The sequence below is a fragment of the Panthera pardus genome, unplaced genomic scaffold (assembly GCF_024362965.1).
Source record: "Panthera pardus isolate Hobbes unplaced genomic scaffold, ASM2436296v1 HiC_scaffold_22, whole genome shotgun sequence".
Taxonomy (NCBI): Eukaryota; Metazoa; Chordata; class Mammalia; order Carnivora; family Felidae; genus Panthera; species Panthera pardus.
Window position 1 is genome coordinate 58,343,990 of NW_026526788.1, and position 16,194 is coordinate 58,360,183.

A 16,194-nucleotide genomic window follows, 5' to 3' on the forward strand; every position below is an offset into this window, starting at 1 on the left:
TCCGAGCCCGCAGGGTGCCGGGCACCGGGCCAGCGGCCGGGGGAAGAGGAGCGGAGAAGGAGAAAGAGACGGGAGGGGGAGCGAGTAGCTCGCGGCAGAGGGAACAGCAGATTGCGCCCAGCCAATGGCAACGGCTGGACGAGGTGGCACCAAATTCCCTTCGGCCAATGACGCGCCAGATTCTACAGAAGCACATTAGCATTTCCCCGGGGGCAGGGGCAGGGGCCTGGGCTGCAGCCGCGGAGCCGCGGTGTGTCTGCAGTATCCTGTTTGTGCGTCTCCATCCCGCAGCACGCCTCAGCCCTGTCTCCTCCCCTCTCCCGCCCAGGCGGGTCTCCCACGGCGAGCCAACTCCGCGCACTTTGCCCCTTCTTGGCAGCGAATAAAAGGGGTCTGAGGAAATACGGGACATCCACTGCCAGCTCTAGCCTTTAAATTCCCATCCCGGGTAGAGCCACGTACTGCAGATCGGATCCCGACACCGATCCGGCGCGCACCGCGCAGAGAGGGGTTCGGGGCGCAGCGCCGCGGGTCACCACGCAAACGCGGGCTCGGGAACCGAAGTCTACCCTCTGTTCCGGCTATCCGGAACTCCGCTCTGCAGTCTCAGCCCCGGGAAAGTGATCCCCGCATCAGAGAGCCCAGATGCCGGCCCACTTGCTGCAAGAGGAGGTGAGCTCCAAGTAATTGCCCGCACGCTGCGGGTTCGCAGGCGCTGGGTGGACGAGAGCGTTGAGATCTCCGTGGACTGTATAGTCATCTTTTGCGAGTTGTACTGCCTTCAGTTTGTTGGGAATGTGGATTGTAATTTGAGGACTTGGTTCCCCAACTTTTGTTTCTTAAGCTTTAAAGAAAAACCTGGTCGTGCCGGGACTTTGATGTCTATATATGCATGTGGGTTTTCCTTTGTGTGTTCTTAAGGGTGCGAGTGTTTTTCTCCTCCTTACTATCGCATCTTCACCTTGAGGTTCCACCACCTTCCATGATCTATTTGCACAGGTCCTGGGGGCTTCCCTCTCTTCCATCAGAGGTACCCCGGACTCTTCAGTTAACGTGGGCTTTGGGCGCAGGGTCTGTCCCTACGCCACCCTCCCTCCCCTCCCCCCCCCCTTGATTAGAGTGAAGTGGCAAAGGCTACGTGCACGCACGTGTCCTCTTCTCCCTCCTGACTCTGCTTCCTCTCCCCTCCAGATCTCTAGCTCCTACACAACTACCACCACCATCACAGCGCCTCCCTCCAGGATTCTGCAGAATGGAGGGTGCAAGTTGGAGAAGCCTTCCCCATACTTGGAAGAAGACATCCGCCCTGAAATGAAAGATGACATCTACGACCCAAGCTACAAAGATCCCGAGGGCCCAAGGCCCAAGCTTCAGTATGTTTGGAGAAACATCATCCTTATGTCTCTGCTACACTTAGGAGCCCTCTATGGGATCATATTGGTTCCCACCTGCAAGGTCTACACCTGGATCTGGGGTAAGAGATTCCCTTGTCCTTCTGACCCCGTACCCTGGCTTCTCCCCACTCCTCTAATAAGGTAGGATCTTGCATAGAGCAGAGGCAACAGCCCCTCCAGGCCCAGGTTTTCCCAGCCATGTCTCTTGTGACTCAAGAATGGTGGGCTGAGAATGGAGCCTAGGGGGATCGGGATGCAGGAGTGACGATGCTGGGGGTCCTTTAATTTGGGGGTTGGGGAGGGAGCCCTGAGACCGGGTGCTGCAGGCTTTGAAATAAGTTGACCTGGGCCAAAGAGTCAGGTCTCCCTGAAAGAGCATTTCTGTTTCAAGTCATTTGCTTGGCTGCCTGTCCTAGCCCTGCCGGCCACGAAAGGATCAAGGCCACAACCTGGGAGGCATGGGAACATGGGACTAGACCAGCAGCTTTAGAGGGAATATGCTGAGCACAGTCCTAGGAAAGCAAGAGAACCCGCTCAGGAAAAGAGTTAGTAGAAGAGGGAGGAACAGAGAAGAGGTTATCTACAAAATAATTTTGCCTCGGCCCTTGGCCCGACCAGGCTTCTTTGTTAAATAGACGAAGAAAGCTCCTGTATGAAGCAGGTCACACAGATGTTGCTGCGACTCCATGGACGTCTGCAGGGAACTGAGCATGCCACCAAATGAAAATGTTCTGAGAATGAAATATGACGGAGGAAATGTTTCATGTCCAGTGCCCATCTGGCATGCTCTGGCCCCTCTCTCTTGATGTCAGGAAGTCCCTCCTTGCCAGGGACAGCCAGGCCAGGCAAGAGAACCCTGAGCAGCCCCAGCCTTGAGGCTGCCGCAGCGAGGGAGATGGTTTCCGGTTTGTCCCTAACCTGCCCTTAGCTCAGCTTTTTCAGGGATCCACGGGGATGGGCTGATGGCAGCGCCCTGCCCCCTGGATACACACATGTGCTTTGCAGGCATTTTCACCTCTGCCACCAAAAGCCTGACCTGGGAAGGGGAAAGGGAGAGCAGAGGGCTCCAGTGCCCCAGGGGCTCCACGTTGCCCCTCTCTGAGGGTAGTGAGCCAGAACTCCCCTCCAAAACACAACTTTAGGGTTTCCAGAGCAGTCTTGGGTGTGGGATGCCTGCCGACAGCTGCACTCTTGGCTGAGAGTTGTGTCGAAGGGCTGGTAGGCCAAGTTTTAGCTGATCCCCGCCACGGACCTCTTGGTGTAAAGGTGGTGGGACCCGGTCCCTGAAGCTTTGTCTTGGGAAATCTCAGTGCCACAGAGAAATGCAACTGGGTAGATCCCCTCTCTTTGGGATCTCAATTTTTCCAGATACAAAGTGGGACAAACAGGACTTTTTTGGGATTAGGAAGGTAGTGCTCTTTGGGTTACATGTGTGTCACTCCTGGGGCTGGCCGGGCGCAGGAAATCAGTTCATCTGCAGACCAGGAAGGGCCCTTATGCTTGGGAGGGGAGGGGACATGTGTTCTGTACCCCTCTGAGAACCCAGCAGAACTTCAGCTGTAGTGTGAGAGGTCAAGAGCAGGTTGAAGGATCCCCCAGGGAGACTATGGATTCTTCTCTCCGCTCCTTCTTCCCAGTAGAGGATCTTCACAGGTAGTTTTGTCACCTAGCCCCCTCTAACCTCAGAACTCCCTGTAGGCCTCGTGAGGCCCGGAGCTTGGCCAGACAATTGCTGATTGCTCCTTGCCCTTGGCTGCTGGTGCAGGGGGAACAATGCTGCCTTTTGGGGGCTCTGCCCATGGGTGTGTACTGTACCTATGGACAGAGAAATATGGCACACAGAGACTGGATGGTGATTTACACACACACACACACACACACACACACACACCCGCCCCCGGGCCACGTGGTGGATGGCTTAGTTGATGGGATGACCAGCTGTATCTAGGAAGTCAGAACTTCTCTGTCTCAAGGAACAAGAGGGGTGAAGGGAGGGTCAGAGGGCCACCTTCAGAGTTTAGGAGCTTGGCTTCTCCTTTTGTTTTATCCCTAAGGACAGTGTTAAATTAGCAACTCGTAGTGATTCCAGTATTTCTCATGGTTCCAAGCATCTCAGAAGAGCCCTTAGGGCTGAAGAGATACCTCGGCAATACTGGCCAAGGGGCAAAACTTCTCAAATCTTTCTTAGAGTCAAAGCTATGAGACTTTCCTTAGGCTGACGAGTTGGACATTCATGAAGAAATGAATCTCCAATGGACTTAAGGCTTTCTATTAGATAGGCTTTAGAGATACTGATAGAAAAAGGCACCAGAGTGGATGGGCTCTTTTCCCAATGCCCCTGTTAATACTAGCGTCTTATGTGCTTTCTGAGTCAACTTGCCAGGTCCTCTGTGGCATGCAAAAGCCCTAGCAGCTTCCTTGGTTCTGAGCTGAGTGCTTTTGCTTTCATGCCCAGAGCCATTTTTCTTCCTCATTGGTGACTGGTCGGCTGTGGCTCAACTGTCACTTTTTCAGACGCAGTTGCAGGCAGCTACTATACATCTGGAAAGAACACACCACATGGCTTAAAGCCAGCAAATCACCTGAAGCCCCAATCCCAGCTCAGAGAGACTATGGGTAGAGCTTTCACTGGGACAGACTCTGGCCCCATGGCTCTCCTCCAGATCCTGTAGGAGGAACAGGAGAGGGTGGAGGAAGATAGGATAGGGGAGGAAGGGGGTTATTTAGGAAACTGGTATCTATGGCTGGAGGAGAACACAGGACAATTTGTTACAATGTGCAGTGTCTCCAACTGCAACTAAGTTCCGTGGCCACTGAGGATCTATTGTTTCTAGCAGTTTTCCTAGGAATGAAACATTGTCAACCGTCACCGCTCTACCAAGGCCTCAGCCCCTGCCTCCTAGAGCAGAGGAAGATGGGTATACCCAGAAACCCACTTTTCAGCTCGAGATTATATCTCTGTATAATCTAGAGATTATATCCTGCAGGCCTCCAGGAAGGCGGAAGATGGCTATACGCAGAAACCCACTTCCCAGTTGGAGATTATATCTCTGTATAATCTAGAGGTTATGTCCTGCAGGCCTCCGGGAAGGTGAGGCAGGACAGTGTTGGGGTATTCCACCGGTAGCTTGGAGGCCATCCCACCACTACCTAGAATTAGCCTTGCCAGAGGGAGCAGGGACTGACTGAGGCACATGGCAAAGGAGGGACACAGGAACCGTGGGGCTGTGGAGAGTACAGTATAGCCGGGACACAAGCTGCTTGTTGACAGACAACTTGGTTTCGAGCCCACTCAGCCTCTCACCGCGTACTGCAAAGTACACGTAACTGCAAAGTGAGGATATTAGATCCCATTCAAGGTATCCGATGAATCAGAGAGCATAAAAGCCTTGGCAAAGCTTCAGACACTGTGCGGATATGACTTATGTGCAGGGCGGGTTTTCCCCCGATATGGCCCCACTGCCTGCTAAAATATTGAAATGTTTTTATACTAGTTGGTAAATAGCCACGGTTCAGAGCCCTGTGAGTGTCCTCTAGAATCCAGGGTCCCTTGAACTGGTTAATGCGTAGACCATACTGGCTGTCAAACATTTTAATACCACCCTTGCTTATAGGTCCTAAACTTTGCAGGAGTCGTCTGTGGTCCTTAAAACTTTGGAAAAGTTTAACTGAAGGTCAAAGGAAATGGGATCTGGGATAATGTCCTTCATGATGGAGAATGACAAGTGGCTGAGTGATAAGAACCCTCTTCTCTGCCTGGCCTTTCTGAAGTGCCTGGGATTTGGCTCGTTCCAGAGGATGGGAGGTGATGGTAGTTTTCAGTTTGTAAAACGGAAGGGGCATGGGAGACCAAGGCATCCCTGGAGTTTAGGGTAAAACAGATCCTCACCCGAAGCCTAAAGAACACACGGACCAGTCTGGAGAATGTCATGTGAATGTCTTCCCAGATTAGTGACTATCCACACTGACTTCTCTCGGCAGGGTTCTTCTACTATGTGATCAGCGCCCTGGGCATAACAGCGGGAGCTCATCGCCTATGGAGTCACCGGACTTACAAAGCTCGGCTGCCCCTGCGGTTCTTCCTGATCATTGCGAACACGATGGCATTCCAGGTAAGGAGCTGGCTCTGCTCAGCTCTTTTCCCTCCACTCTTCTGATGGTCCAGGGACAGAATGGAGGAGCTCAGTGCCTGGAGAGGAGCTATACCTGGACAGCACCTCAATTTCCTCTCCCCTGTAGGGTCACCTCCAGTGCAGGCCCAGTCCCTAAGTCCACATTGGAAAAGGGAGTAGGAGCTACATAGGAAATAGTCTCAGCATCATGGGATTATTTTTGATCCTAAGGTCCCTCTGTTGTCACACAGTCTTAGCTGTTGGGGGCCTTATCATAAGGGGCCGCAGTGCATAAGGAGCTGACCCTGTGTTCCTGGGCAGACACTGGACAATAAATTCGCCATTTTAGGCGAATATTTTAGGATTCCACCATAATGGGATTGAAGCTGATATTTCAGACTCTTGGACTCTGTGTTCCCGGGTATATGAGCAAATACTTTGTAGCGCTGATTATGTGCCTGACTATTCTAGGCCCTTGACGTGGATTACCTCATGAAACCCTCACAACGATCTTAGAAGGTCGGTGTGATTACCCCCGTCTTACAGATGAGGAAATGGTGTCACTGACAAGTTAGGTAGACCGACATTTTGGTCCTATCTTGGGCTGCCAGTCTGGCTAAGTCAAATATTGAAGTTTGTTGAGGCAAAGAGTTCATGGCAGAGATAGAATACAGGGAACTGGGGAAAGGGAACTCCCAGTTATTAAGTGGAAGCAATGGACAAAAGATAGCCTGTGGTGCGGGGCTTAGCTTGGAGCAAGAGGAAAAAGGAAAGAAAGCAAACTGATCCTCTCCTTCATGGCAGCATCCCAGGTACTTGCCACAGTTGTATAATCATTTCCGTCACAGCACTGATGGTTCCTGATGTTGTCTTTGTGGGGCAAAGGAAGAGATTCTGGCACATTCTTTAAGGGATGAAAAGAATCCTAGGGGAGCCCACAGGTCATTTGGAAATGGAGTCAAGATCGTGATTTCTTTGCCTGGCCATCGTCTATGTGGCAAGGCGTCAGAACGGAGCTCTCTGAAGCTTCATCCACCGGCCGAGACCTGGGATGCAAGGCTGCCTCCCTCGTGATCTCCATGCCCAGGGGTTTGGCGCCCCGTGAGGACCTTTTCCAGCATTTTTCTTGCTTGAAGAATTGCAATGTGCTTTTCGAATGAAACTCTCTGAGTTCTGTGTGATCTGCCTCCGTTCTGTCCACCATATAACCTGCAAGAAGAAGCTAGTCCTGTTTGTGGTCCGGGGACTTTAAATTGCCCTTCCACCGAAGCTTCAGGGGCAAGCTGGGGGACAAGAGGAGGCAACTCCATGACCCCTTTGATACCCAAACCCCTGGGCATTTTGTGAGGTGGAGCTGAGAGCCATGGGCTCTTAAAGTTGCCTATCCAGTGGAAGTCCTCTCAGAGGGTATTTCTCATCAGGCCTACATTCCTCTTCTCTGTCCCTTCAGAATGACGTGTTTGAATGGGCCCGAGATCACCGTGCTCACCACAAGTTTTCAGAAACAGATGCTGATCCTCACAATTCCCGACGTGGCTTTTTCTTCTCTCATGTGGGTTGGCTGCTCGTACGCAAACACCCAGCCGTCAAAGAGAAGGGTGGTTTGCTAGACTTGTCTGACCTAAAAGCTGAGAAGCTGGTGATGTTCCAGAGAAGGTGAGTGAGGGGATAAGGGGGCTGGGCATCTCGTGTTTGGGGAGCCCCCTTTTTTCCCCTAGGGCTTATAAACCGAAGCTGAGTAATTTAGTGAGTTTGCACGTTCCGAATTTAACTTAAAACCCTCATACTTAACGGCCCACAGGCCCCTGCCCGTGGACTGTTGTTCTTTCTCTCAGAGCTCTCTTAATTAAACCAATTAGATTCAACAAATGCTTATTGGCCTAGGACATTCACAGATACAATGATGACTGTGTCACAGTCCTTGCCTTCAAGGAGTTTGTAGCCTGTTGGGAGGTGGAGGGAAAGCCAAAGATCTGGACAGCCATGACACATGCAAGATGTTTTCTATACCAATGAGGGGCCCAAAGGAGAGGGAGGTTGTGTAGTGGGGGGCATGGGGGAAGGGTTAATGCAGAAGATAGCTTTGGAATCCCCTGATGGATAGAGATTTTCACAGGTGTGTGTGGGAAGGGAAAGTACAAACACAAAGAAGAGAAGGAGCTAAAGCATGAAAGCACATTCCAGCCACAAAGTCCTTTTGCTTGAAGCACAGGGTGTGGTGGCAATAAGACTAGAAAGAGAGGCTGACACTATTCTTGTAGAGCCTTAAAAGCAAAAGTAGGACTTAATTCAATAGGCAACGGGAAACCATTACAAGTTTTTTGCACAGCAATGTGGCATGACCGGAGGTGTTCTTTAGAAAGGTCACTCTCGGGATAGTCGAAAAAAAATCCATTGAGTCAGAGAGCTGAGAAGCAGGACCACAAGTAAGGAGTTAACAGGGATCCAGTTAACATGGCAGGAATGCAAAGTTTGATGCAGGGAATACTAATGATAGGAGAGTAGAGAACACTGGCCACTGAAGAGAAGCAGGAAACCAGTTCCCTAGAAATGTCAATGGCGTAGCCTACATTGGAGAGAGTGAAGAATGGCACGGAGCCTCCAGAGGGCCTGCGGGCGTCAAGGACGCTCTGTGCCTGGCTCAGGAAGGAGAGGAATGATGAGAGGGGTGGGCAGCAGGATGTGGAGGCAAGACACAGAGCACAGACTCTCAGAAACCATGGACAGGAAAGAGAAAGGAGCCTACAAGGCAGAAGGGAAAAACAGCCTGGGAAGGAGGACTGAGTTTATTAAGTTGGTAATTGGGACGTCACCTGTCTTACCAAGGTGATATTAGGCTACAGTCAAAAAGAACATTGGATGCAGACGCTGGAGACAAGCATTCCAATCCTTGCTCCACCGGTTCCTACTGGTGTGATCCTAGAAAAGTCAGTTCACCTGCCATTACCTCATTTTCTAACCCCGGAGACATTCTCAGAACATTTCCCCACCCCGTTCCCTCTTGCTTTGACTTCTGCTATGTTGTACCCCATAGAAGGAAAGAGCCCCACCAGTGACAGTGGGGAAAATCAGGCAGATCTGGGAGTCCTCTCTCCTCTGACTCAGCGTATGGTCTCTCAATGTAGGTACTACAAACCCGGCATCCTGTTGATGTGCTTCATCCTGCCCACTCTTGTGCCCTGGTATTTCTGGGGTGAAACTTTTATACACAGCTTGTGCGTTGCCACTTTCTTGCGTTACGCCATTGTGCTCAATGCCACCTGGCTGGTGAACAGCGCTGCCCACCTCTACGGATATCGCCCTTATGACACCACCATTAGCCCCCGAGAGAATATCCTGGTTTCCCTGGGAGCTGTAGGTAAGTCAGCAGTCCTCAGCAAGACCCCTTCGAGTGGTCCGCCGGTTAGGGTGTTAGGCTAGGAGCCAGAAAAACCAGAGTAACCTGTTTTAGGACTTCTTTCTGTCTGGGATTCCACTACAAAACTAAGGGTCAATATATTAGACAACTTTTCAGAGTCAGGCAACAGATTTTCTGTGGGAAGAAGAGGGTAAAAAAACAACAATGCACTTGATTTCACATTCCAGAACATTCCCAAATGCTATGTATAGTGAGCCCCTTTGGGTTTTCCTTTTTCCAGTCACCTCTGGGCTGGATTGCAGGTCTTGCTTGGGGCAGGGAATGCATAAACGGGCCAACAGGATCATTTGGGTGGGCGGTAAGCCTAGGGTGTTATATGTAAACGTGCAATATACAATGTAGACTAAGTCCTTGTAATTTAATTGCACCAACTTCTATTTTGTCTTCTTGCTGTATTCAGGGAGGCCACATCTGAAGCATGTGCCATGCCTTATTCTTTGGTGATGCCAACATGAAGGGCATCAAAGCAATTGTTGGTGACCCTTCGCCACCACTCATCAGTCCTATCTCTTGCCCTTTATCTTTCTCTCTCCTGCTTCTCCTCTGTGCTAGGAACACACCTTCCCCACAACATGGCTTAGGGAACCATGAGTAAAGTGGTTAGTTTGATCACTAGTACCTGCTCACTGATCTAATGCTGACTATTCATGAATGTATTTCTATCATTCCAGTCTTAATAGCCAGGGGCTAAGACAACAGGCTTCTAACCATCTGACTCCCTGCCCCCCCCCCTTTTTTTCCCATCACTGTTTTCAACTAAATATAGACCTTGACCGAGGCCTGGAATTTATTTTCCTGAAGCAGACCCCGTGACCTCTTCCTCACCAATGATCAATGCTACTGGTCATCTGGTATATCTAGGCAACTTCACTGTTCCACATATTTGCGCCCACTGTGGCCTAACCTTCACTTTTTCGCTTTAAAACCTCCCATTAGATTCTCAATCCTCATCATCTTTACTATCGGTACTAGGGCGTTTTTTTCCCATCTCTTCGGAACTTTCATGCGCCTCCCGCGCCTCGCAGGCACCGTCTACCAGTGCGCCCGCTCATACTCTGAACCATGTTTGAAATCAGTCACCTAGGCGATGCAAGTCTGAGACTTTCACAGAAATGGAAGTTTCTGGAATGACACTTGTCCTCTCCTGGCGCTGGGTCTATGGCGAGCTTCCCCAACTGCAGCCTCTTGCTGAGCACGACTTCAGAGTGGCTGCCAGTATCTTACTTTGTCTTGGCTCTCATTCGTTTCTCCGACCTGTTGCACTCCTCCCTTTTCACCTCTGGCCTTTGTTCTCCTGGGGCTTATTTTTCTGCCGTTCTAACCTTTTTCTTCTTGAGTTACCTCCCCCACAGTCACATGCTCTTTTTCTCTCTGCCAAATCTGCCCTCCTTCTTTGAGCCTTGCTTGGGCTCTGTCTTGCTGCCCCAGTTGCAGAGTGCTCTCCCTGTTCCATCCATGGGCCTTCCTCTGTTTCTTGGCCTCTTGGCTATGTGTGTATCTGGTTTAGTTTTAAATCTGATAACCGGAGGCCTGGTTGGTGCTTGTACAGAGCCTTGGTACAAAACCATTTATGGAAATTGGTAATCTTGTCAGTACGTTCGGCCTTGTGGCGAGCCCAGCCTCCTACTCAGTTCACACTGTGGATAATCAGGTGTCACAGAGAGAGGACATACCTTGACTTGCCCTGGATGGTGTCATTTACTTTGCAGGACTTCCTTCACTTGCTTGTTATTAATATCATTACTGCTCTACTAGGGTTCTTTTATCTTCAAAGGGCTCAGAGTGTGCTCTTTTATTAGCCAGTCTTTCCCAGCTTTCCCCCAGCTTTCTAAGGGTCAGTATTGTTACTGTTGAATATGATCCGGAAGGAAGAGTCCTGCCAGAGGTTGGAGGGCTCACTCTCTGTGGAGTTTCCAAAGCTTTACCTGTTCCCGAAATTCTCCTAAAACCGGAATTGCTTTGTTTTTCTTCTGTCCAGCAAAGTGACCTGCTCATCTCAGAATCTCAGAGGTTAGAGGGAATAAGCATTTTAAGACTTTTTCCTTTTAAGTTTATTTATTTATTTTGAGAGAGAGAGAGAGAGAGAGCGAGCAGGGGAGGAGCAGAGAGAGAGGGAGAGAGAAGGAGAGAAACAGAGAGAGAGAATTCCACACAGGCTCCTCACTGTCAACGCAGAGCCCGACACAGGGCCTGATCCCACCAACCGTGAGATCCTGACCTGAGCCAAAGCCGAGAGTCGGTCGCTTAACCGACTGAGCCACCCGGGTGCCCCATAAGCATTTTAATTCTTACTCCCTCAGAGAGATTCTGTTTTATCAGCATCACCCTACACCAGGGTCAAAGCTCAGAGTACTAGAAGCCGGAACAGTCCATTGTAAACCAGTAGTGACTGAGGAAATTCGGGCCCCTGCACTGGGCCTTTTTTCTTCTGCCTTTGGGCTGTTACCGCCCAATTCTGTCAATATCTTCCCCCCTTCGAGGTGGCGCTAATGCCGTGGCGAAAGGTGTGGTCCTTTGCTCATCTCTGGAAGAAGCACAGCAGAAGTCCTTCATTCTCGACTCTGTCCTCTCCCCACGCTGACACATGCACATGCACACAAAGAGCCTGTAGCGGCTCAGACCAATATTTAGCGAGGCTCTGGAATCTTCCAATCTGAAATCCATTCCCAGCCATAGCGATTTCTCTCTAGTTAGCTTATCCTCTGGGAGAAATTGCCGGTCCTTCTCTGACAAAGGCTCCTAGAAAGGCTTGGGGGATCAGGGCTCCCCAGCGCCTCTGAGGGAAACAATTGGGTTCAGAGGCGAAGAGCCTGGGTTCATTGGTTCATTCAGCAATAGCAAGTTTCTGAGGGGTTTGAGGCCCTCTGCTAGGCAACCAGCGCGCGGAGACCACGAAGACTGCAGCTCACAGCGTGGCCCCATAACTCTCATTGCTTCTGTTCCAGGGGAGGGCTTCCACAACTACCACCACTCCTTTCCCTATGACTACTCTGCCAGTGAGTACCGCTGGCACATCAACTTCACCACATTCTTCATCGACTGCATGGCTTTCCTCGGCCTGGCTTACGACCGGAAGAAAGTATCCAAGGCCGCCATCCTGGCCAGGATTAAAAGAACTGGAGACGGAAGCTACAAGAGTGGCTGAGTTTTGGGTCCCTCGGGTTCCTTTTCCGAAAGCCAGCCGGGCAGAGGTTTAATGTTCTGTTTATTAACTACTGAATAATGCTACCAGGATGCTAAAGAGGATGACATTAACCCACTCCAGTACAGTATTCTTTTAAAATTGAAAGCCAACAACTCTGCCTTCACGACACTAAGCTGATATTCTTATTTTTGCTCTTCTCTTCCCTCTCTTCTAGTCCATCGTCATTTTCTTTGCTTTGTTCGTATCCCTTCCCTTCCTCTCCTCGCTCGTTGCCTCCCAGGCAAGCAGCTCGTCATTCATTGGTGGGCGTCCAACTTCCAAAGCCTAGACAACCGTTCTGTAGCCCAGAGCTTGTGGGCTTTGCCCCACATAACTCTTTCCTTGAGCTGTCCTGAGACTCAGGATGGGTGGCTCACGCCAGAGCTATGATAAAATCTTCTGGGAAGGCCCCCGTTAATTGTCTTCAGCCCAGGCTTTTGCGAGTTGGAATGGAAAATAACTTTATTGGGCACAAAGCTTCTAAAGCAGGTAAATTGTCAGGGGAGAGAGTTCGCGTGTATGGTATGATTGAGAAAAGTAAAGATGGGGTGAGGTGGGAATCAAGGCAAGAAGCTCCTGCTGTGATTGGACACACAGTTGCTTGCCTGGTGGGGACTTGGAGCCCCACCAGATGGCATGCCTCCTCTCTCTCCTGACTCTGAATGGGGAATGGGCATAGAGCTTGGCAATGTCCCACTGTAGTTTAGTCTGAGGATAAAGAAGAAGCATTTAGTTTGTAGTAAAAGTGGTCTCTGCTGGGGAAGGATTTTTTTTTTTTTTTTTTTTTTTTTTTTAATAACAACAAGATTTCTTATTCCATATGACAAGAAATCTTGAGGTTGCTTGTGTCCAGAATCGGTGAATCTAGCGGATCACGGAATCATCAAAATTCTTTCAGCTTTCTGCTCTGCCATCTCCGGGACATTGGTCAGCTCCCATCATAGTAATAAGGTGGCTCAAGCGTTTCCAGACATCCAAAAAAGGAACATGTTTGTGGCATAGTGGTGAGCACAGCCACCTTCCACAGAAGGAAGGATTTTAAGAGGTGGGGTTGGGTCCAACATAAAAATATACATACATACATCCTTTGCTTGGAATGTTGAAATAATTCACTTAGAGTGCCTCCCTCTGAAAGAGGGATGCTTGAAAAAGAGGAGAAATGAGGTGGGTTGTCTGCTTTCCTCTCACTGCTGGACAGGAGATGGAGAGGTTCCGGGGCAAGGTCTGTTGGCAGTTCCTAAGAGATAACTTTACAAAAGAAGGGCTCTGAGAACACCTTGCCAGGGGATTCAGAAGGTTACTGAGTAAGTCATTGGATGTCCTGATTTGGAAGGTGGTTATACAAACAAGTTAAATGTTAGGCTCATTCATGAATGCCAATTTCTCCTTGGAATGAATAAAAACTAGAAGGCTTCTCCCCTCAGTGTTGAACCATTTCATCCATTCCTTCTCTGTTAAAATTTTAGTCTAAAGTATAGGACTGCCTGGGCCGGGGGAAGGCGAGGTAGGAATCTCTTAACTACTGTGGTTATTGATTCCTGGCTCTACCCTAGCTGTCCATTTTCTCCTACAGGTTCTATCTCCTCCCTGCTGTTTTCTTCTTTCTCTGGGCAGGAAGGCTCTTTTGTAGATACTCAGAGGCAGTGATGGCTATTGCTCACCAGGAAGCTCCCCTTCCTGCAGACAGAATGCTCAGGGCCACTGAACCACTGTTTCTCTTTATAAAGTTGAGCTAGCTGCCACTCTCACTTGGCCTCCAGAGTCTCTCCATCTACACCTCTGTGCTCCCCTACCACACTGATGACTCAAGACAAAGCTGGCAAACCTTACCAGAAACATCCCTGGCTCAGGCACAGCCAGGCCAAATGCTCATGTGGTACCAGTGAGCCAGCCATCGGGCAAAGAAGGGTTTGTTTTTATCCTCCTCTGTCTGGATCAGAACACGAGAGAGCATGCTAGCTGCCCCCTGCTCGCTCAGTAAGCCTGCCCAGCCCGAGTCTGCTCCCAGTGGACAGTGCAATGCTTGTAGAAGTGGGAGGGAGCCTAGTCTTCACTGGGAAGCACAAGAAGCAAAGGGAAGTTCCAAAGTGCCTCACTCAAAAGGAGGCCCCGTTCCCTGGAGCCAGGGTGTACTGCAAAGCCGAGACTTGGGATCTGAGATGCCATGAACTTGGCTGAACAGCGTCTCTGTTCAGTAAACTAACCAGCATTCCCCACCCCACAGCCTAGGGCAAACAGTAGTATAGGAGAGGTCTGCAAAAAATCATCGGTGTTTTGAGAACCTTGGACTATTTCTGTCCCTGTACCTAAGTCATCAATGCAAAAGCCTGGCTGTACTCTGTGAAAGATTGGAAATGTACAATACCAAATGTTCTGTGCACTGTTGAGCCCTAATAGTGGAAGGGAAGAGGGCCTTTCTTCCTGTATTCATCAAATAGACAGAGGCTACAGGGGTTAACCTGGACTAAAGGCATCCTTGTCTTTTGAGCTCTTCCTCTCAGTAGAAAAGAATCTACTGGAAGATCACCGTAGTTTAGATCTGCTGACCTGTGTACTTATCCCTTGGGTAGTTTTAATTCCACAGGTTATCAGATGCCTGCTTTATAAATTCTGATCAAAAACAAGGTTATCTTTCTGTTCGAATTATGTCGCAGGGATCTGATCCACAGCATGACCTACACAAGGCTGGACAGGGTCCTCAAGCTGAGGGCCCCAGTATATAGGAGAATGTGTAGGTAGAAGGGTGTCTGCTGAGTAAGAAACACTTTTTTCAAGATTCTAAAGCTGAGTTCAATTGACACATTAATGTCCCAGAAACTCAAGTCTGAAGTTCTAACAGTCCTCGCTTTGTGGGTGTGCTGACAACTTATTTGGGTGCCTTACATCTTTTCTAATCAGTGTTGCATATGAGCCCTGCTCTCACTTCCTCTGTGGAGTTCCTTTGCACCTGAGAGCCTGCAAAAAGTGGCTGGTAGAAAAGGGGGCCTGGCTGGAGAATTATCAGTATAGTTATTTGCAGGATTCCCTTCTGGGCTTTATTTTGGAATCTTTTCTTAGGGCTATTTGTATTAAATGCCCACATTTGATGGAGGGTGGAAGTAATTTGAATGTATTTGATTTATAATTTTTTTTTTTTAGATGAAAAGATGGTTGTAGCATTTAAAATGGAAACTTTTCCTCCTTGGTTTGCTAGTATCCTGAGTGTATTCTCTGTAAGTCTAGCTCAAATGGGTCAGCGTGAAAGGTTAAAGAAAACAAGATGTCAATGTTTCGCGGGTGGCTAAGGCCAGGGCCTCTCCTACCACTGTGCCACTGACTTGCTACGTGACCCTAGGCAAGTCACTTAACTATAATGTGCCTCAGTTTTCCTTCTGTTAAAATGGGATAATAATACTGACCTACCTCAAAGGGCAGTTTTGAGGTGTGACTAATGCTTTTTTAAAGCATTTTGGGATCCTTCAGCAGAGGAATTCTTTTAAGTCCTGAGTATTTTTATAGTAGCAGTATCCACCATGAACTTGTGTCCACCATGAACCGTGGGTCCTGGATGCTATCATTAATCGATCTGGTTCTCTCTGGGAGATTGAGTAAATCCATTGGATAAGTGGTGGATAACTAGCCAGACAACATTTGAGAATGCATAAACTCATTGCCGTGGAAACAATACACAGGATACCTTTTCCTTGATTGGGTGGGATTTCCCCCTTTTTATGTGGGATAGTAGTTATTTGTGACCTAAGAATAATTTTGGAATAATTTCTATTAATATCAACTCTGAAGCTTAGTTGTACTGATCTGAAATTGTGTTTGTTCATAATAAAAGTGAAGTGAATCTGATTGTACTGTGTCTGGGCGATTTTTGGCTGTGATTCAAAGTTTCCTGGGACTTTAGTTTAGATCTGCTGACCCGTACACTTATCGCTTGGGTAGTTTTAATCGATTGTTTACCACGCTGCCTATACCCTGTCCCTGTCCCTTTAAGAGTAAAAAAGAAGTAGACGCTACACTGGTTGACTCACCCCAGTAACCCGCCCTGCCCTTCCTAAGGGTAACTTTAGGTTAAACGCCGCCTTGGCAGCAGGAAAC

General features: G+C 49.2%; 1 protein-coding gene across 1 annotated transcript; it reads left to right on the forward strand.

Moving 5' to 3' along the window:
• Nucleotides 1-268: 268 nt before the first annotated feature.
• On the forward strand, nucleotides 269-15,945 carry SCD (stearoyl-CoA desaturase). The gene is made up of 6 exons (XM_019459140.2): nucleotides 269-672; nucleotides 1,192-1,474; nucleotides 5,376-5,506; nucleotides 6,957-7,162; nucleotides 8,632-8,864; nucleotides 11,870-15,945. Exons 1-6 carry the CDS (start codon nucleotides 646-648, stop codon nucleotides 12,067-12,069), a joined length of 1,080 nt encoding a protein of 359 aa, XP_019314685.1. The 5' UTR covers nucleotides 269-645; the 3' UTR covers nucleotides 12,070-15,945.
• Nucleotides 15,946-16,194: the final 249 nt, after the last annotated feature.